Below are 21,597 nucleotides of genomic sequence, written 5' to 3' on the forward strand. Positions count from 1 at the left end.
GTTCCACAATGGAAGAAAGGTGGGAAATAAGTGCAATAAATGGTGAATATATAAATAAATCTCCAGATGTTTTGGACATCAACACTCAGAAGCCCCTGCAGGCATAGCCAATGGTCAGTAATGATGGGAACTGATGCCCCAAACATCTGGAGACCTACTTTCTGCCCACCCTGTATTACAACTCACCTGGTTGCCGTAGGTGACTAGGAATTCCATGCAGGTCAGTGAGCGGCCTGGCAGTGGAGGGACAGATCTCTTTCTCTCCCTATTGCCTGCTTGGTTTCCATGTTGACTGGAGAGGGGGCTTGTGGCTAGCATGGAAATGCAGCTCTGTTTATCTTCTTCCAGCCTACCTGGTAGAAGACAACTTGCTTTCCTAGTCTGATGAGAAGCTAGTAGCTTGCATTTCCATTCTTTCCTCACAGAATCAGGGCTCCCTCTTCTTTGTGACTTCATAGCAGGGCAGTAACTTTTGTGGGATTATTTACAAGATTGATATGTTGCAACTATATGTATTGATATGAGTTTGAAGGATGGATTTCACAGTTCTGGTTTTACAGTATGTTCTCTTATCCTATGGTAGAGACTGCAGTGTTAAAACAACACAGTATTTGTCAGACAGAAATGTTGCATGGACCTGGGAACCTACCATATTGGTTTAGCAAGGCTAGACATGTCCTTATGCCCTCTCTCAGTTATCCCTCTGCTGGTTTTGTCCACTGCACTTTGCATAAAGGGTGACATATGTATTCAGTTGAATTGCTTTTTCACGCCTTAGGCAATTTGTGTGTTTGTTTTTTGTTGTGACTGATTCCACTGTTTGCTTCTTTGTTTTGTGTTGTTTTGCTACTGTACTGGTACAGTGTGGACGCAGAATACTTAGTTGAAAAGGATGTCACAGGGCGTCTAATGCAAGCCCCTGAAGATACAAGGGATCAAAAACTTGATTGAGGAGGGTGATCGTCCACATGGCACACTTGGACCAAACAGCCCAACAGACCACGTGATCCCACGCTTGAGGACACAGTGAGGCAATGGAATATGTGTGTAATAAGTAGCAAAGGAAAATATATTTATTATTAATCAGAACAAATATAGTTCAACCAAGAAATAGCAGCTTTTATTGTTCCATATTTCTAATGTCTACATCATCCTTCCCCCCAATTTGCCACTCTCCAGATGTGCCAGACTTTCCATCATCATCTTCTGGAGGGCACTAGGTTAGGGAAGGCTGATGTAAACATTAATTTACCCTCCTGCTTTTGCAGTTTCTAAAAGTCTTCCAAGACATTTTTTAAAAGAATAGTACTTCTGGGAACTAGGGCAGGACTACTGTGATGACTGATACAATATGGTGCCTTCTTGGCAAAAAATTATGTCTCTCTACGTCTGTTGACAAATTCAAGTATCCTCTATGGAGGCAACACAAAAATAGACACTTCATTATCGTATCACATGAGATATTCATTAACTCCTTTTAACATCTAGGAGAGGCACTGGCATATGTGAAACTCATAATACCATCATCATCATCATCATCATCCAGTAGGTCTGATAAAGTAAAATATGCTACAACATAAGCCAAATGCGCTTCCACACAAAAGTCATCATCAGTGGCCTAGTAACATCAGAACAAATCTGTAAAAAGCAATATATTTTAATAAAAGCAAAAATACTCAACAATAGGCTTTGGCTTTTCTGTGCACAACTTCAAATGGAGGATGACTAAACAATTCTCTTCAAACATCTTTTATAAATGGACATCCTAAATAGATTAAGCATTTTCAAATTTCACTGATTTAAATCATGCATACACCTATTTACTATCTACATACTTACTAGGTTTTTTGTTATTATTTGTTTGGATTTATTTATTTATTTATGTCATTATTATTTTATGTAATTAAAGGATCCCTGTTCACATTTGTTGTTTTCCTTTAATTCTGTTTCTGGTTAGATCATGAGCAGGGACCACATGCCTGACTGGGAAGGGAGCTTGTTTAGATTGTTTTAAGGAGACCTGCTGCACACTTCGTAGCTGGCACCTGCTGCAAATTGGTCCATAGTCTGAAAACTGTGGTGGAAACGTAGACCATCCAAGATGGGGAGATGAATATGAGCTTCAAGATGTATTTGTATTAAATACTGACAAGGGACTCCAGCGTTCATTATTACTTTCCTACACCTCAAGAGTGAGACTTGCACTGGCATTAATTTTCTCCTTTACAGGAGCATTAAGCAAATGATATCTGTGAAGGAGATCCCACGGAGAAGCTTGCATTAGGTTTAAACATTAAAATAAGTTTCCCAGGAATGGATTGTGAAACAGTAGTTGATAGGACCCTACTTCCAGGCTTTTCCAGTAAATTCCACTGTATGTACTCCCATTGAAAAAAATCACTCCACTGGATGAAACTGTTTCAAATTGCAACCTCTGGGTCATGTTTGTACAAAGTTTAACATGCCCTTAATGTGTGTTTTTCTCTCTCTCTCTCACACACACACAGGAGTTTAAGCAAGGTGGGAGGGGTAGGAAAAGTCGGACTCATTCTTAAAGTCGAGTGGATTACATACCTGCTTATTCCTGTACCTGTTGGTAGAGTGCAGCCCGCTATCTGTTTGATTTCTAGAAAGTGGAGCAGAAAAGAGTTCTGGACAATCCTACATAATTCTTCACTGAACATGCTTCATTAGGGAAAAAGCGGGGAACATGCTCCCATTCATAAAGAGTGCTATCATTTATAATTTATACACCTCATGACTAGTAGCCATTGATAGCCCTATGCCTAAATTGGTCCACTTTCAAAGCTGTCCAAGTTGCTGGCTGTTACTATATACCTTTTGGTAATGAATAACTTAGGGCCTTGCTAGACCAGGCCTTAGCGCACCTTCCAACCCGGTTTCCCTGCTGTACGTCCAGATGACGCACAGGGGAATCCGGCGGCAGGCCGCAGTGAGGCCTGGTCTAGCGCGCCATAAGCTAAGTCGCTTATGGCACGCTTTTTCCCCAGCTCCGGCCTCAGGCCGGGGCTGGGGGAAGTGTGGAGACTTACGCAGCTTTTCACAGCTCCTCGCTTACTCGCGAGGAGCCGCGAAAAGCCGCGGACCAGGCACAGCACTCATAGGAGCACTGTGCCCATCGATGGGGGGGGGAAGAGAGGGGAGGGCGAAGGATGGGAGGGTGGGTGGCACCGGGGGAGGGCGGGTGCGATCGGGCGGCGGCGGCGCGATCGCACCCGCCCTCCCCCCGTGCCACCCACCCTCCCATCCTTCGCACCCCCCTGTTAATAAAAAATAAAAAAGCCAATTACCTTCCCGGAGTCTTCGGGCCACCCGCGGCCCCTTTAAACAAACAAACAAACAAAATGGTGGACGCCGCAGGGCTTGCGTCCTCCCTGCGGCTCCGCCGTCTGGAAGCGTGGGGGAGGCGCGCTAACGTTAGCACGCCTCGGCTACACCGGCAGGTCTAGGAAGGCCCCTACTTAGTCCTACACTTTGTGTTACTTTGTGGGAAAGCTGATCTTCCTTGACGCTTCCCACTCAGCCTTTGGTCCCTGACAATGCCTGAAAAACCCCATGAGGTCTGTGTTCCATCTCTGCTTCTGGCCCTGACAGAGTTCTAGACCTAGAAAGGACTGGCTTGGAAAATGTTGTTGTGGTACTAGCAAAAGGTCTTGGGTGATTTAATGTCACAGTCTCTTCTTTCTGTGGATCTGGAATCCACCTGCTCTCTTCTCTTTTAGAGAGCTAGGAAGATACAACAGCTTGTGCTGTACTATGGTCGGTCTTTTCTCTCTCTATAGGGGTTCCATCTTTTATGTTTCCCATCTACTCTGATGTGCTTGCTCTTGGATAAAAGGAAAATTGATTTCTCTCTTAACACTGGACATTTTTGTGAACCGCCCAGAGAGCTTCGGCTATTGGGCGGTATAAAAATGTAATAAATAAATAAATAAAATAAATAAATTTGTTTAGGGCAGCAGCTTCCATTAGCTGAACAAGATTCTGCCTTCCCTTCCCCCTTCATCTATAGGAGTTGGGGAGAGATGTATATCACCAGCCAGAGAGTTTGGCAAGTTTTCCTGAGCTTATGTTCCTGCTGGGAACCTCTAGCGGCATCCCACATGTCAATGAAAGTGACATCCAGATTGTTATTATGTAGGGGCATTCTTCTGACCTTTCCTGCCCAAGCAAAGCATTGTGGGAGCTGCCAAGTCTCTGGCTCTGAGTGTCTTAAGTGTGAGGTGGACCTAGAAATTATTACATCAGAAAGGCTTAAAAGAGGCACAGTGGTAGTTCTCAAGAGAATGAATCTGTGTAGCTCTTAGCCGCAGACGGCTTTGTGGTTAGCGCTGTGGGAAAGCACTCGAGATATGTTCAGTTTCTCTCTCTCTCTGCCAAGGTTTTATTGTTTAATCTTGGGCAAGTCATTTGCTATATTGAGAGGCATCACATCTACTTAGTAACGTGTGGCCATTCATCGGGGCTTAGCCTATTTGGTGATATCACCAAATGAAATCTGGTATGCCATAGTTGGGCTAGGACCAGAGAAACTCAGGTTAAAATTCTTGGGCCAGTCATCATCTTTCTGCCTAGTCTATCTTACAGGGGTTGTTGTGAGGATAAAACGAGTGAAAGGGAGAATCATGTACAGCTGCTCTGAGCGCCTTGCGGGAAGGGTGGAACAAAAAGTATAATGATTAAGCATCTCTGTGGTCATTACACTGCCACAGGCAGGCAGCATATTGTTCAAGGGTGTTGTTGTTTTAATTAATACCAATGTCTGTTATCCCTTGTCCCTGAGGAAGAATGCTGTCCTTGTGAAATACATATTGAGGTACTTTGCATCTGTTGCAAGTACCCTGATGTGTAAATACTTTGGTCAGTAGAAGGATTTAGGGGTTTCACATTAGGTTCTATGACATGATTCTTAACGCTATCAGTGGGTTACAGCTTTTTATGGAACTCAGGTTGTCTCATATCTACGGAAGGGGGTTGGCAAGGCATGAATTCTCCTGGGAATTTGGAAACTCCAATGAAGCAAAGCTACTAATATTTGTCGCTGGGTGGGGGAAGGAGGTGGCACATCAATGTGTTTATCTCTGGAGGTAATTTTGAAAAAGAAATGCCTCCCCCTCAATATTTGCAGGCATTTATCTCCTCCTTTCTTTTCTGAATGCATTCTCTCCCCCCCACCCTACCCAAGATAACACTGCCAGCTCCTTGCTGCCAGCACCCTCATTCTGGGGGTGGCCCCACTTCAGGTTGTCTAATCTATATTTTTGTTTTTATAAGAATTCCAAGGTCCACTGACCAGAGGATTAATGAGTGCCTCTGAGCGCGTTCTGAGTCAAGAACTTCATTTTCAGTACTGAAGTGAGCTCAGCCCTTTCTCACAAAAGTCCATTTTTGTGGTCCTTTAGCTGGGGTTACCCAAAGTTTTCTTCTTTTCAACAGCCTAATTTGGGCTGGTAAAATCATTTTCTTTTTGCTGTTTTTACTGGGAGTCAGTAAAATCAGCCTTGCTGATCTACTGCATATTACTCAGAGATCTACCAGTTGATCTAGATCTACCTTCTCCCCACCTCTGTGCTAATAGAGAGAACTCCCTTGACTGTGGGCTACTTCACCCAAGATACATTTTCTACATGATACATCTTCTACATGAAAGCTGCTTCCCTTGAGGCAGTTTGTGTAGATCCTATTTGTAGCTTATCACATGCTATGAATTTTCATATCTTCCTTTGTATGTGTATACCCAGTGGGAAAGCACGGTTGTCAATAGCTTTCTACTGCAAGTGTGCATAGCAAAACAAGCACTTCTGTGTTCATCAAAACGTAATATGCAGAACAGATAGTTTCCCACATAGAAATCCCTTTTGTATAGGAAATTTCATTTATGTGAAGTGGCCTTGAGACAGCAGAATAATGGAAATGCAGTCATTAGAAGAAAAACAAACAAACAAGTTTTCATTTCTTGGGGGCCTTGTCATTTCTTGTTGCAGTTGCGTTTTGTCTGTGTCTGTTTGTGTTTCAAAGTAGGTTTGCAAACATTCTTTCAGAAAAGAAAGTTGTCAATATGAAGAAAGAAAATGCATCAAAATGGAACATTTGTCATTTTCTGTCCCATTGTAGCACTTCAAAAATAATTTTGAAGTTGGGTTAGTTAAACAAAATTTGTAGTGAAAGACTGAAATGTAAGCTTTTCCCATCACGTTTACCATTCTGTGGGGTACAGTTCACTTTGTTGAACTTCTATTGGGAGGAGCAAAGACAGAAACATCTTATGTGAGAATCCTCCACCAGTATATCATACAAGAGTGTGATGTGCTCATGCTATAGAAATGAAAGCATGGAAAGCCAGAGGCTGTTGGTGTGGCTTGTTGAGTCATGCTCATTTCCAAAAGGTTATGGGGAACACAAAATGTGGTGAATGGATTGGCATAAAAATATTAGAGTCCTAAAACCACCAGCCGCATATTTTCCGATCCTATGAGACATTGTCACCTGATGATTTTCCAGCCCACGTGACAAGTAAAACTAAACTAAAATTAAAAATGCTGATGGATATAATGTGTTCATGCTCTAGATATCTCCTGCCCAGTGAGTGACAGTTTGGTCTTTTGGGAGGGAGAGAAGCCTCAGGTCCATGGACAAAATTAAACCTGCTCCACATTTCCAAGGATGTGGAGCTTTAAAGGACAGGGGCAGTGTGTGTTCAAAGGTGAGGACAGTTTCTATGGCAGGGAGCAGTATCTGCTTAGGGGAGAAAATAAATTTTCTATGCTCAATGACAAAAGAGCCAATATGGTACAGTGGCCAGAAAGTTCATCTTGGATTGGGAGACCTGAGTTCAAATCCCCACTCTGCCATAAAGCTCATTGGGCCACCTTGGGACAGCCATCTGTCAATCCAAGTCCCTCACAGGCCCTGTGATGTTGGAATGCTGCTCCAAGCTCTTTGAAGGGTGACATTAAACAGGTCTTGGAATCCTGTGCTTGGGATGCTCCTGCTTTAACAACAACAATCTCAATAACCAGCAGTTGCTATCCCAGTCACGATCAAGACCCTCACAGTTGCTGGTTACTAAATAAATAAGTATCCCAAGCATGAAATTCAAAGTCATATTTAATGGGACATGTAGTTTGACATAAATAAATGTATAAGCTGGAAGTGTGTGTGTGTGAGAGAGAGAGAGAGACAGACAGACTACACAGGGAAACTAATTGTGTACCATGAGGGATAGCTTTTTATTTACTCTCCTGTAAGCATGCATTGCCCAATTCAAATTGGCACTACCATGCACCAGGAGGGAAAGATTAAACCTTTCCCCGCTACCACCATTTTTTCTTGAAATCCACCCTCCACTCCATTGGGAGAGGTTCAAAAAACAAAAGGAAAAATACTCAATTGATGCTTACACTAGAGTTAGTATAACGCTAACCATCCGCTATGCAATTAGTGTACCTTAGTGTACCGTATCATTTGGCTCAGAGAGAAAGAACTGGATGAGGAGAGATGCATGAGTGGCTGTGTTAGAAAAGACATTTGAGTTTGAAGGAGTCAGTTAGGATGGCCAGCATTTACACTTGGGCCAAAACACATTATTAGGCCAAAATGTGCCCCTGAAAAGCACGCACACACACACACACACACACACACACACACACACACACTTTCTGTATTCCGTGCTCCCCTCCACAGGGTTGCAGTTCCTTCTTAATCCTAAAGGTGAGGCTGTGGCGCCACACTGGCTGCTGCCGCCATCCACCTCCAATTGTGTGCGGAAGAGACTCGCCAGCACATCGGCAGCTCTGGTTTTCTACTTCATTTGCCACGCTGTGTAAAAGGTAGCAGTTGTGGGAGTATGTTCATATTGTTTGACCAAATACGGAGATGAGGTTAACGTGGGGAAGAGGCAGGAGTTCTGCTATCCCGTCCAGCAGTCCCCTTTCTTCCCTTGCGTGCAGAAAAAGTTTCTTACTTTTGGTTCTGTATTTGAACTGGCAGCCGTGAAATGAGTTCAGTTTACTCACTGGCCTGTCACCTCTTCCTCATATCACTCCGGTCGATCGCCAACTTGACATTTGAACGAAACCAGTCACCCATTGTATCCAAAACCTTACTGCTTCTTCCCTCTCTCTCTCTCTCTCTCTCTCCTGCTTGAGATGTATCTCAAGTTCCAGCATTGGAGCTGGAGGCAAGTCTGTGTGTTCATGGGGTTGGAGGGAGGGGGAAACCTGCATTCCTGACACCATGAATCATCCAAAAGGGAGTAGCTATGCAGTCTCTGCTGGGGTTCCTCCGTTGTTTCTGAGGTCCACTCTAATAACAACCATCTCCTGTGCAAAATAATATAATTAGTGGAAATGGATAGCTGGCCCTCTTTTTTTGCAGTCGGTTCCATCCCTGAAATGGGCACACAAACCACTCCCATGATGAACATCCTAATGTGGGAAGGATGTATTCTGTTGCTTACTCGTTTGTCAAACATAGGGATGATGAGTCTCTCTTTTGTATTATTGAACACATAAATGTGTCTCACAGGAAGACAAAGGTAAAAAAAAATCCCTTCCTACATTATAGTGCAGTTTTCTCCAATGTGGCACCTTCCAGATGTGTTGGTCTACAGTTCCCATAATTCCCAATCAACATGGCCACTGGGCATGCTGGCTGGGAATCATGGGAGTTGCAGTTCAACATATCTGGAGGATGCCAGATTGGAGAAGCCTATTATAGCGTTTGTCAGAGAAAGGACATGGGCCCCCAATCCCCTTTAAAAAAAAAGTGTGAAGGTCATCAGTAGTCTTGTTTTTAAGATGGGTCTCTGTTTATTTAACCTTTCAAGAATTCCAATTTGTGATTAAAATGAATTATGCAATTCCATGATTAAAATGAATTATGCAAACAAAGTAATTTGTGTTTATCTACTTTGCTTAATACTTTTCTGCTGTGACTAATTTATTCTGCATAAAAGTTATTTAAAATGTTGGTTCTCCCACCCCAAGATTTAAGTGGCCATGGGAAGAGTAGGTTGTGGCTGGGAGGGAAAGTGGCTTTAAATAGCTGTAACAAAGATGATTAGAAAAAACCAAAAAGACAGGGGCAGAGATCACTACCAATCTGTGCAGCTGCCTTTTAGTGGGACTGTTTCTTGATTTTAAATTTACTGTAGACCAAAATGCAGCAGAGGAATATGATTAGAGGTACTCCTGGATGTAGACCACTGGATGTTCTTCCCAGTCTACTCCAACAATGACTTCTGCATAGTTTTGAGATATTACTCATGCTTTCCAGCCTTTTCTCTATAATCATGAGGATTTGAAACTATTATTCTTATTATCAGCCGAGACTATCAGTATGCCACCTTTTTCACAGCAAATACTAGATTCCATGCCTGCACGATCACAGATATATGTATTCTATTTCATGTGTGCCAAAGTTTCTCAAAACTGCATCATGATCTAGACTCTAAATTAGTGGCGGGCAACACATGGACTACATGTAGTCTCCCACCCCCACCCCAATGCAGCCCCAGCCTCCCTCTGCTACCCTATGAATTTTATTTTTAAAGACATTTTTAACACCAAAAATGGCATCTGTAGTGGCTACAGAACAACAAAACAGCCAAATGTAGCTTGTTTGCAAACTAAACTTGGCCTTTTGTGGCTACCAGGGATTTCTTCTCCTTTTTTCCTTCTTTTTTTTTTTTTGGCTGGGCGTCCTGTGGATGGTGTGGATTGCGGCCAGCAGGGGTGATGTCCATGGGGTGAAAATAGCCCCCTGGCCTCCCAAAGTTGCCCATCCTTGCAGAGAGTGAGTAAATGCATATGTGTCTTAGGCACCCTTCCATTCACAGTGCCTTCAGTTTTTTCATATAATGTGTTCTTGCTCACAACATGTATTTGTAGACAATATTTACCATCAGAGTTCTCTGTGTTTGGGAATGTAGGAAGTACTTACGTAATATAGACAATGAAAGTTGTGGTAGATGAGGGGTACTGGGTTCAGAGAGTGGGATCAAAGCAATCATTCTTCCTTGACACCCCCTTTTAATTCTATCTTCTTTGTTTGCAGGCCTGTCTGGAAACCCTGCAGATCTGGAGAAAAGAAGGCAAGCATTTGGCGAAAACTTCATCCCACCCAAAAAGGCCAAAACCTTCCTGCAGTTAGTCTGGGAAGCACTGCAGGATGTCACGTTAATCATCTTGGAAATTGCAGCCATAATCTCCCTGGGCCTGTCTTTCTATCACCCTCTTGATGGCGACAATGAAAGTGAGTATGCACCACGGTGTGGGATAGATGGAGACTCTGTTAAAATAGCCACAGGGTCTCCTTCCATCCCTATACAAGCTCCAAAGCACGACGATGTTCAGTAGGTCCACTTTTCCTGTCCATTTATTACTGCAGTCTGTTGACCTGCTCCAGTTTTGAGACTTTAGATCACAGTGGAGCAGCAGGTGGTGGGGGTGGGGGCAGGCAGTGTTGAGCTAGGGGAAAGTCAGACATGCCTGTGTGAGAGTTCCAGATTTGAGCCTTCTCCAAAGGGAAGCTGTCTTCCCTTTATCCCACAGTGGGCTATTGCTTTAGAATGAATGGTTCACCTTGTAATGTATAGCAGATCCATCACATTTCATAAATGCAAGGGTTAGTGCTCTTAAGAACTGACTGCTGTGGCTGTTGTCTGGGCCAGTCAGTGTAAATCGATATTAACCATTAATCTCTGCTGAATTTTCCCTGGCTGAAAAATGTTATATTCTCCCCTCTTCGTTTGCTTACCTGATTGCCAAACATAGATATTCTCCTCAGATGAATTTCCCCGCTGGCAGCATGGCTGTGTTTTCCTGCCCACTTTCGCATTCACCCTCGCATACTAGGCTTCCCACTCTTCAGCTTAACAGAATAGTTCTGAGTGCAATGAAACACTAAAATGCCGTTTGATCCAAGAAGTTATTTCAATTAACGGAGTTGCTCCTGATGACTTCAACACATCTGGAAAGAGAGTTGTTTTTTTCATCCTGGCCAAGTCCCAGCCCCATTCCATTTTGTTAATTAAAAAAATAACACAGTTGTAGTTTGCTATAGATTCAGGATTTTTATTTCCTGTCTCTGATGTTGTGCAACATTTCAGTATCCTAATAAACACATTAAACTGAATTTCAGTGAAGAATGCAACTGATTTCTATTTAAATAGTAATTAAATATTACCAGAGCTACATAATTGTGTAATAGAACAGAAGATGGAATCCTGGTCGTAGATTGTTGTTCATGCAGTGGAAAATGCATCCATTATGACAACATTTAAATATATGGACTTTGATTGGGGTCAAGACTGAGAAATGAAACTGTAGTGGAGGTCCAGAAGAAAGAAAACAGTCCTGAAATACCAGACCACCAAGCTTTTTCATAAAGGATATCATTTGCTGCTATCTGGGTTGTCTATATTACTGCTGTAAGCTGATAGTTCAAACTGAACCACATCCTTGACAGTAAGGAGGTTGTGACAATACTGAACAAGAAAGGAGGATAGCTGAGATGAAATTCTCTTCCCATCCAGGTGTGTTTTAGTAAGTCTGAAAGCATCTTGCTTTGGGGGGGAGCAGATGTCATGCTCCATAGAAAAGTAGTTTAACACTATCCCAAACCAGGGATTATAGGCTCAGTAACCAAAAGATGAAGCTGGCTAGTGCTGACTGGAAAGGACCTCTGCCATCTGTGTTGATAAGGCAGGCAGCAGAACAGCGTTACTTCTTCCAGTCCTTTCAAAGCACTCAAGCTATGACAGTTTTCTGCAAATATTGCACATTGGTGATTCTTGTCCATGAGTAGGCGACTTGTGGCCCTCCAGATGTTTTGTCCTACACTTCCCATCAGTTCTAGCCAGCATAGACAATGCTGAGGGGTCATGGAAGTTGTAGGCCAAAACATCTGGAGGACCCCCAGTTACCCACCAATTTCACTTCTGTCACCATTCCAGCTTCCTTCATTTTGAAAGAGAGCGTTCCATTACCTTTAACAGGCGGTGGCAACAGACCCTAAGCTTCCTGGTATCTGATATCTGAAAATAAGAAGATGCTGAAGAAGAAAATCTTGTGAGGAGTACTTTTAAATATCTCAGATAGTTCAGTTGTGCATGTTGCCCTAGATAAAGATCCCAGTCCCTGGTCAAAAGAGTTGTTTAGTGTTAGCATCCCCATGGGAGTACCATGCGGAAACAATTCAACTGGCCACATCCCTATTGTCATCTCCAATCTGAAATCAAAGAAAGCAGCTGGGATTTCCCCAGATGCTGCTTCCCCTCCCAATGGAGGGGGATCCTCTGGGAGAAATTCTGTAAGGATGGGGCTTGGAGGACATGCCCCTGGGTCTAGAGCAACCCCAGGAAGCTCCACGGACCTGAAAGAACATAATAGGTTAGGTAGGTCCGATTGTCATGTGTTTTGAGAGCACATTATAAATACATTGTGATAAAGCTATCGATGCAAATCTGTTAGGTGTGTACTTAGACATTTCAGGCTACTAAGTGCTTTTACACTCACCACTGATTCTAAAATATGGTAAGGTAAGGCAATAGGTGAGCCTGGGCTGGCTGATTTTTATAAGCTTATGATTAATGTCTTGTTTTATCCATGAGATTGTTCCAGCACTCAGTGATATTTATAGGGCCTTGACTTAGCATTGCTCACAGCGGCCATTTCCCTCTGGCTTATCTGTTAATAAGTGGCAAATTGGGTAGGGCCAATGATTAATTCAAACCAGCATCCTGTCATTGGTGGTGACTAGACTGAATGCTGCAGAGAGTTCAAAGTTTAAAGGCAGAAGTGGAAATCAAATTAGCAGTTGTATACTCTTAAAATCATGGTAGCAGCTAATATGCCCACTCTCCAAGAATCTATTTGCTTTTTTTCCTGCTAGGCAGGAAAATCACAAATCCTGTGGCCATGAGTTCCATAGATTAACTGTGCATTATGTGAAATCAGCTTTTCATGAAATCTGATAGTTGTTCATTTCATTGAGTTGCTCCCTGTGTATTGTATTCTTGGACAAGAAGTGTTGGAATCACCATCCATGCAAGGTATCAACATACATAGCTTATTAGAGAAGACTAAAATACAATTTCTTCTTCAATGTTTCTTTCCTTTTTAATTTTTTGGTAGGTAGGACTTTTACATAGTTTTGGCATATGTCTGTGATGCCATGCCTCAGCTGACAAATACTGGAAGACTTCAAAGCATTTCCTTACAATTGAAATTGTCCTTGCTTTTGATATTTTTGTTCCCTTTTCTCAAAAAAAATATTTTGCCATTCTATTCTATCTTTTTTTGTGTTTGTGATTTAATAGAACAGCTCACATAACCAAGTTGTGCACACAGCAGCAATTTTTGATGTGGCCATTGTTAGCTATTTCCCCCTCCTCACTCCTTCCCTAACAGTTCCTAACCTTTCCGCTTGCCTTTTTGACTGCTGTGGTGCATTGGTTACTTCAGCAATGCACAATGACTCCCAGATCTGAGTGGCAATTTAGTGCTCAGTATTCTATACTTATACTAAAGAGTTGTTTCCAGTGTGCATTATTTTGCACTCATCGCACTGAATATCATTTGGCATTTCACTGCGAAGCCATTTAGTTTTGTAAGATCATCCTATTTACAATCTATGATATCATCCTAAATGTTTACAATGATGATTGCAATGCTAGGGTTCATACAATCACAGAATAGTAGAGTTGGAAGGAGCCTACAAGGCCATCAAATCCATCCCCCTGCTCATTGCAGAAATCTACCTTAAAGCATCCCTGACAGCTGTCCAGCTGTCTCTTGAATGCCTCTAGTGTGGGAGAGCCCACAACCTCCCTAGGTAATTGGTTCCATTGTCGGTCTGTTTCCCTCTTTTGCCAGACTAATACCATACTGTGTGAGATAGCTAACACTGTAGTGGTGTGCCCTATCCAAAGCATTTATTTATTCCAATAGCAAATTTTAGAATTGGGTCCATCAGCTTGTTAAATCTAGAAGGATTTCTAAAAGATTAGAGAGGTACAGTGTCCCTTTATAAAAGTTGTGTCGCGTCCTCTCCTAAAATGTATCCTTGTACTAAAAAGTAATATTGCTATTTCTTATTGCCAAATTCCGGGCCCTATCCTGGGACCCACCATTAGTCCTAGCAGTAATGGTGGGTTGCAACCCCCAAAATGGGTCACAAGATCAGTGCAGATGGGTCGTGGCAGAGCTGTTGCTGCCATGTAGGGCATGGAGAAAATGGTGAAAGTGGGCCCCATGTTGCAGTTTGTGAATCCTAGGTGGGTCTCAGGTCTGGACCAGTTGAAGACCACTGTGCTAGGGTAAATCAACACTTGTGCAATGCAAGTAGAACTTTATGGGACCATGAGGAAAGATGGTGATTTGCTGCTGAAATTCGGTGACAAATCACTTTCTTCCATTACCCTAGTAAGCAGTACTTACGCTGCACAAGCTTGGTTTACACTAGCACAAGATCATTAGTGTTAGTGCTCGCGCACAGTTGGATACTAGCGATTGTTAAAATTTTAAATCTTAAATCCTTAATAAAATACCATGAATTAGAAGTCTGGAGATGAAAAAGTGTTTATTTGGATGCTTTCACCCACAGCTGAGTCCTCTGTCTAAAGCTGCTAAACTAATAGGTGGAGAGTTGTAAACTCAGTATTAGTCTTCCCTTTAAGTTTCCAGAAGTTTGAATTGTCCACATGATCAGGCTAAGATATTAAATGAGAAAGATGGCAGCACTGCTAGTGTGTAAAATGGTTGCAGGGCACCTTCTCTTCACCCTTGTTTTGATTACAGCAACATTCCCAAGGCCATCCCATCTTATCCATAAGCAGGACATTTTGCTCCATTTTTGTCATGTAGTAGTCAAACACCTGGTCTCGCCATTTTCCATTGGTAGTAGTTTGCAACATAAATCATGACACTTTTCTGCTCTGAACCCAGAAAAAAGATGTCAAGGGGCAGGGGAGGCAGTGATGAGGAAACATCGGCAGTCAGATATAAAAGAGTGGGGTGTCTACAGAGGATTTAAAGAGTTCTCCTGTCCTAAGCCTGGTTAGGCCTCATCTTGAGTATTGCATCCAGTTCTGGGCACCACACTTCAAGAAGGATGCAAACAAGCTGGAGCATGTTCAGAGGAGGGCAACCAGGATGATCAGGGGTCTGGAAACAAAGCCCTATGAAGAGAGACTGAAACAGGATCTCTTCTCGATCCTCCCAGAGTGCAGGACATGGAATAACGGGCTCAAGTTACAGGAAGCCAGATTCCAGCTAGACATCAGAAAAAACTTCCTGACTGTTAGAGCAGTACGACAGTGGAACCAATTGCCTAGGGAGGTTGTCGGCCCTCCCACACTAGAGGCATCGAAGAGGCAGCTGGACAACCATCTGTCAGGAATGCTTTAAAGTAGATCCTTGCATTGAGCAGGGGGTTGGACTTGATGGCCTTATAGGCACCTTCCAACTCTACTATTCTGTGATTCTATGAAGCCAGCCCAGGATAACTTTTACTTATGCTTGGTTATTCCAGAGCATAACTTGATTTGCTACCTGGAAGAGTCTGCACAGATGGCCCATGATTATCTATGCATCCAGCTTCTTTCTTCTGTCATCAATTCTTTTTCTTGTAAAACATTTGTCTGCTCCTCTTGCCTTGATTTTATCGAGGTCCAGTAATCCTGTCTTTAAGGAGATTTCTGTCCTTCCTAGAAACCTTTATCTTTGGATCTGCTCTAAAGAGTGGTGAGCTTTCAAGATATCGGGTCCTCCTTCTTGCCAAGTGTTGCCTCAGTTTCTTCTCGAGTCCATCCATCCCACTGTGAGTTAAGGTCTGAGTTCTAGCGTAAATCTCACTCCGGGCCTTTATCCTGTTCAGCACTTGTTTTGTGTTCCTTATGCTGTTCCAAGCCTGTGGTCCTGTTTATTTTTACAGGACTTGACTTTCTCATAAGGCGTAGCCTGAGTCTCGCTCTTAAATGTACTTTTAGCAGGCTGTGCAGGAACTCTGTGGCTGTTCTATAAGGTCATCCTGTGGGTGGACTGTACCAATTCTCTCCTGACTACTGCAATTTTCTTGATTTTTTTTTTCCTGGGACTGAAGTGACTCACTGTCCTACAGTTCCACAAACAACTCTACAGCCTTTAAACACACACACACACACACACACACACACACACACACAATGTGGCATTACTTTAACTGTCTTCTGGCACCTAAGGAGATATTATATAGTTAGTAGTATTTGTAATTTCATTTTTGAGATTCTTCAGCACTTCTCAGCGAATACCATCTGTTCTTTGTGACTTATCTCTGCCTAAGCTTATCACTTTTCTCTTAAATGTCTCATATTGGAACATCAATTTGTGACAGCTCTTTAGATTTATTACCTCAAATGTGTCAGTGTGACTATAATTTCTTAATTTAGGGCCTTGTATCCAGAGATCTCTGAGCCCTCAGGGGCTCAAAAGTCCCTAAATAAAGATGATTATTTCCTTTTATTAAATTGAATTAGGGAAATGTTGAAACAGACATGTTAACGTATTGTACATGAGTTCTAGAATTAATTCCAGAGGGATACCCATGTTAACCAACAGAAGCTCAGCAGCAAAGTTTTCTTAGCATTCAGCTATTAAATGCACAGGAGCTGGGATAACTCTAGATTGCTGCCACAAACCATCCCATGTCTAAAATTCTCATGTGTGAAGGGTTTGTATGCTTCAATTTCTAAAACTGTTTTACAATGCAATCGTATACATCTCTACTTTGAAGTCACTGCCATTGAGTTAAATGGGCTTACTCCTAGCTAAGTGGGTATTGGATTGCAGCGTTAGACATGAGATAAGTTGTATAACAGTGTGTATTCTATGTTTCCATGTTATTTGAACCAGAATTTAGCACCCTGAGAATCTTGGCTTTCATCCTTATTCTATTTTTTTAAGCCATGTTTCTAGCTCTTATGGCTGTGAAGATCGGCTTAGATGAAAGTATCTAGGCAGCACCTAGTGAAATCTCAAAACAGAGATTTCTTCTACTAAAGATGGAATGACATCCCCCCATACACACATTTAAGGATCAGTTGTCTCCTGCAAAAGTGTGAAGAGGGCAGTTTCAGCTACTTTTGGGGGCTGATGGATTTTCCTGAAATTTGGAATAGTTAATTTTATGAGGTGACTGAGAGGTTCTCCCTTCCCCCCACCCCATCCCCGGCTTCTGAAGATTTTAAAAACAACAACCTCAAAGTGGCTGCTTACAGCAGCAGCAAGGCTCTGCATGCCGACCCGCCTTCCCCAACCTGGAACCCTCCAGATGTTTTGGCATACAACTCCCAGAGTTGCCAGCCAGCACCAGGTTGGGGGAGGCTGCGTTACAGGATAACTAGAATATACAGAGTTATATTCTGTGCCCAGTTAGTGAGAAGGAACCAAGGCTTCCCATTGTTTCTTTTCCTCTCAATCTCCATGATTTTAAGTAGTCTTTAAATTCTTGGGCCTAGTACCACAAGGGTCCTGGTTATTCAGAGTGGCTGAAAGTGTCGCCTGGCAACAGGCATTGTGAGCCAATATCTTGTGGTCATCATTTGCCTTCTGGATAAATGAAATCTGAAAATTAGTTGTAGCCTGTGGCTCTTGATAAGTTTCCCATGTGGCCCTTGAGGCTCAACAAACGGCTCCTTTTATAGAGCTTACCTTCACTGGCAAATATGTTTATAATTGCGTCAGCTACCGCCTGCTGTGTGGATGAACCTCCACAGGCATTTCAAAAAGCTTTCCACTAAGCCTTTAGCAACATCCATCAGGCTCACAGATAAAAGCAAGTTGATCAGAGGATATCTTATCATCGTCTAGGAAGATATTATCTCTGCAGATTGGGGATATAGCAATAATTCTCCTCTTCTGCATGCTATATGGTTTTCAGTAATGATCCATCCAATTCCACCACCCCCGCCCCGCACTTAATAACAAGAAAAGCAGGAAGGGGCTTCTCTGCAGATGCCTTGTGTTGCTACCAGCTCAGCAACAAAGCTCAGTAGAACATTTTGTGGGGATGTAAGTGTCAGCCAGATTACAGGAGTAGATACTTCGTACATTTCACAGTGTCCTTCTCTAACCCTTCGCTTTTCCTTGATGTTCTTAAGATTCCATGTCCTTTGCCAGAGACCACAGTGCTTGCATGTTGAACCTGCAGGAAATCAAAATTCACACAACCAGGATGTTAGTCAGTCTGCTTTCTCAGATGGCATTATTTTTACAGGCCTCCTGTGCATAATAAACAGGCTCAAAATTAATTCAATTTCATTAGCTGAGGCCATTTAAAACTGCCATCAGAAAACATCCTTTAAAAAGTTTATCTTGTTTCTGTTTCCCTAGCTATGAGATAGCGTTGCTCAACAGATCAAGGGTTTACATTTTTGTGTGTTTTCTCCTCCTGAGGCTTTACAGACTGCCATAACTCGAAATAGGATGTTGGTGATATAAACTATCAGCCCAGAGTTTGCTCACACTTAAAATACAAGGATGCTTTGCACTTGCCAAGGTGACCCTCTAAACCAGGAAAGCTGAATTATGTATGAGACCCAGGCAGATTATCATTCTGCATACTTTTATTAGCCATGGGGAGTAGCAAAAAGCTACATGGGGCCCTGAGCCTCACCCTCTGAGCACTGAAAATGTTGATTACTCTCCCCTCTGGCGTCTGAGATGCTGCCAGATATTATACACACACTTCTCAGTCCTGTCTTTGCTGTCCTCTGGGTTAGAAAGTTTCTTCTTTGCATGATAATATTGCGAAGTTGAAATTCATTAAGGGGATTTCTACCCTGGAAGAACTTCCGTCTCTCATATCAATCTACCCATCTATCAAATGAAGGCCAACTACAAGTCACCTCACTTTCAGAGGTTGGGTGGGTGGGTAATGGTGAGAGGGCCTTTTTTGGTAGTGGTGCTCCAGCAGTGAAATTCCCTTAAGCAAATTCTCCTGGCAACATAATTATTTTCTTTTTAGGTGCTAGCAAAGCCAATCTGGTTTACACTGCTTTTAGCATCATCTGATACTAAAGTTTTACATCGTTGCTGCTGCTACTGCTTTATTTTAAGCTTCTTTTCTCATATATTTACACTCTTCCTGGCACCGGCCAAATTCCCCATCAGCTATATCCCAGCTATTACCATCTCTGATCTGAGATCAGAAATAATCATGGCTTCCCTCCAGGGGGATTCTTCTGGGGGCACTGGAGGAACCCCAGAACCCTTTGTGGTCAAACCCTTTGTGTGCACTCTTCCTTTTAAGAGTTTTATTTTTTATTTTAATTGCAATTCATGTAAGCTGGCAAGTACTACTTTAAGTGTGGGAAGGTGTAAGTTTTCTTTTCTAAATAAACAAAATACCCGTATCCAAATTCCACACCTGCATAGTGCAGTCTCTGAATTATTCACAGCTCTGGGTGTATAATTGATTGCTCTATGCCATATTTGGGCTTGGGAAGAAATTTGTATCAGTCTATATTAGCTATGGCCTTGAGGGAGGTTTGTGCTGCACCCTGTAACATCTGGTTACTTGCATGAATTATCTGGAGCCATTTACTTTGCAGGCACCTGCTGTTGTCTTTTGGCACTGCTTCCAACATGTGGATGGTTTCTTTTATTTATATTTCACTCGTCTTAAAATCAGAGTGGCTTCCCAGATAGTAATATAGAATACACATTAAAACTGTTACAAACGTAATTAAAACGTAGCAACCTCAAAACCAGTAGACAGGGACAAACCAGCTAAAATCACAGTCCTAAGGGATGTTAAAGCCTGGCATACTCTGGTCTGCTTCCTCATCGCAAGCAGGCACAGGTGCTAGTGACTATCTTAGGGAGGGAGTTTCAAAAAACCACAGCCACGACTGTTTCTGGCTTGTAGGATGATGTTGCACCCTGACAATTTACTTAGTGCAGCGGCTTAACAACAATTTCTGGCCAAATCGTGCACATTGTGATACAAGTGTGAAATTTGGTATGGTGGTATTTATGACCATGTAGATTAAAATGAAATATAGGGACATCTTGGGAAATCATCATAACGGCCGCCATCTTGGAAAATGGCGGCCAAATCCAGTTTTCGCACAATAACTCTATTATTTGTAATCTCACAGAAAAGATGTCTCAAATACAAAATTAAAGAGCATAAAATTTGCTACAAAAAAGTCATTAACAATCCTTTCATAGGAGCAACCCTCGTTGAGTTATAAAGATTTTATTCTTACCCATTTGTCTGAGAAGTCAACAACATGCACTATCTCACCATCATTCCAATCTTGCACTTTGTGTTGCAAATCTGAAACTTTCAGAGGTCACGTTTTACACATTGTTCAACATTATCAAAGGAAAGGAAAACCAATCCTCCACAGATGCAAACACATGGAATTTCGCTAAGCTGCTGTACTATACTGGCCCCTACAAACCAAATGATCCTGTGAAATGGTCCATGCTTGCATATGCATCACTTGCAGATAGCAGCATCAAGTGATTTGCTCATGTGAAGTAGCCATTGCTTGAGTTAAACCATAGATGGACACCTTCATGTCTTCTAACATCATTGCAAACACAAAATGTTTCATCTGTGTCTGTTCACACATCCAGGACAGAAAAAAAGGGAGAAACAGGTTCTCAGGATGTTAAAAAAAAATTGAAATAAGGATTTTTATTTATTTATTTATTTATTTGCATCCTGAGAACCTATTTCTCCCTTTTTTTTTTTTTTTGTCCTGACTTGGATGATCTCCCCTTTCTGGTTTGTTGTTGTTGTTCTGTTCACACATCCAACTGCAAGAAATCAAGTGCTGTACATGTGTATGAGTATGTACAGTCTTCATGGCCTAAGATAGTTTTTGTTTATTTTTCTGCTATGAAGGTATGTGTATAGGGAAGAAAAAAAGGGGTTATATTTGGGATGGAGGGTAGAGGGGGCAGTGCAACATGGTCTGAGTGCTCAGTTTGGTTATTTATTTATTTATTTATTTATTTATTGCATTTTTATACCACCCAACAGCCGAAGCTCCCTAAGCGGTTCACAAAAAAATTTCTCTGGGGTTTCTCTGATTTGGGGGCAGGAAAAAACTCAGGTAAAAAGCCCAAAGGCCAAGCCAAGGAGAATGTCAAAGGATTCACCCAATCCTAAAAATTTTATAATTTTTTTGTAGATTGGTGTTTGTTCATTTTTTCATAGAGAAAAGGTGGCTTGAGATTGCTGAGTTTAGGGAAATTATAGGGCCAGATTGCCAGAGAAAAGGAGTAAGTGGTACTTTGTAGTATATCATGTTTCTTGAATGTCCTCTGTCAGTGACATAAGCACACTGTTGTGCCTTGTGGGTGGGCTCCCCGTGTGTGTGTGTGTGTGTGTGTGTGTGTTTTCATTTAATGAACTCTTCTTCAACCATGCACTTTGCACAGGCTGACACCTTGCACTAAATGAACCCTGTACTGGTGTGCCATAAGATTTCATATGCAATCTTATGCATATTTATTCAGCAGCAGTAAGTCATACTCAGCTGAATAGTACTTGCTTCCAGGTTAATGTGCATAGGATGTA

At 42.2% G+C, this 21,597-nt stretch overlaps 1 protein-coding gene across 6 annotated transcripts in view; it reads left to right on the forward strand.

Moving 5' to 3' along the window:
- Positions 1-21,597, forward strand: part of ATP2B4 (ATPase plasma membrane Ca2+ transporting 4) — a 256,117-nt gene that overhangs the window by 172,215 nt on the left and 62,305 nt on the right. For all 6 annotated transcript variants that reach the window (XM_063142032.1, XM_063142062.1, XM_063142023.1 and 3 more), the window contains exon 3: positions 10,078-10,275. In XM_063142032.1, the coding sequence (XP_062998102.1) occupies positions 10,078-10,275 (198 nt within the window). The remainder of the gene's footprint in view (positions 1-10,077; positions 10,276-21,597) is intronic.

Source organism: Elgaria multicarinata, chromosome 1 (genome assembly GCF_023053635.1).
Source record: "Elgaria multicarinata webbii isolate HBS135686 ecotype San Diego chromosome 1, rElgMul1.1.pri, whole genome shotgun sequence".
Lineage (NCBI taxonomy): Eukaryota > Metazoa > Chordata > Lepidosauria > Squamata > Anguidae > Elgaria > Elgaria multicarinata.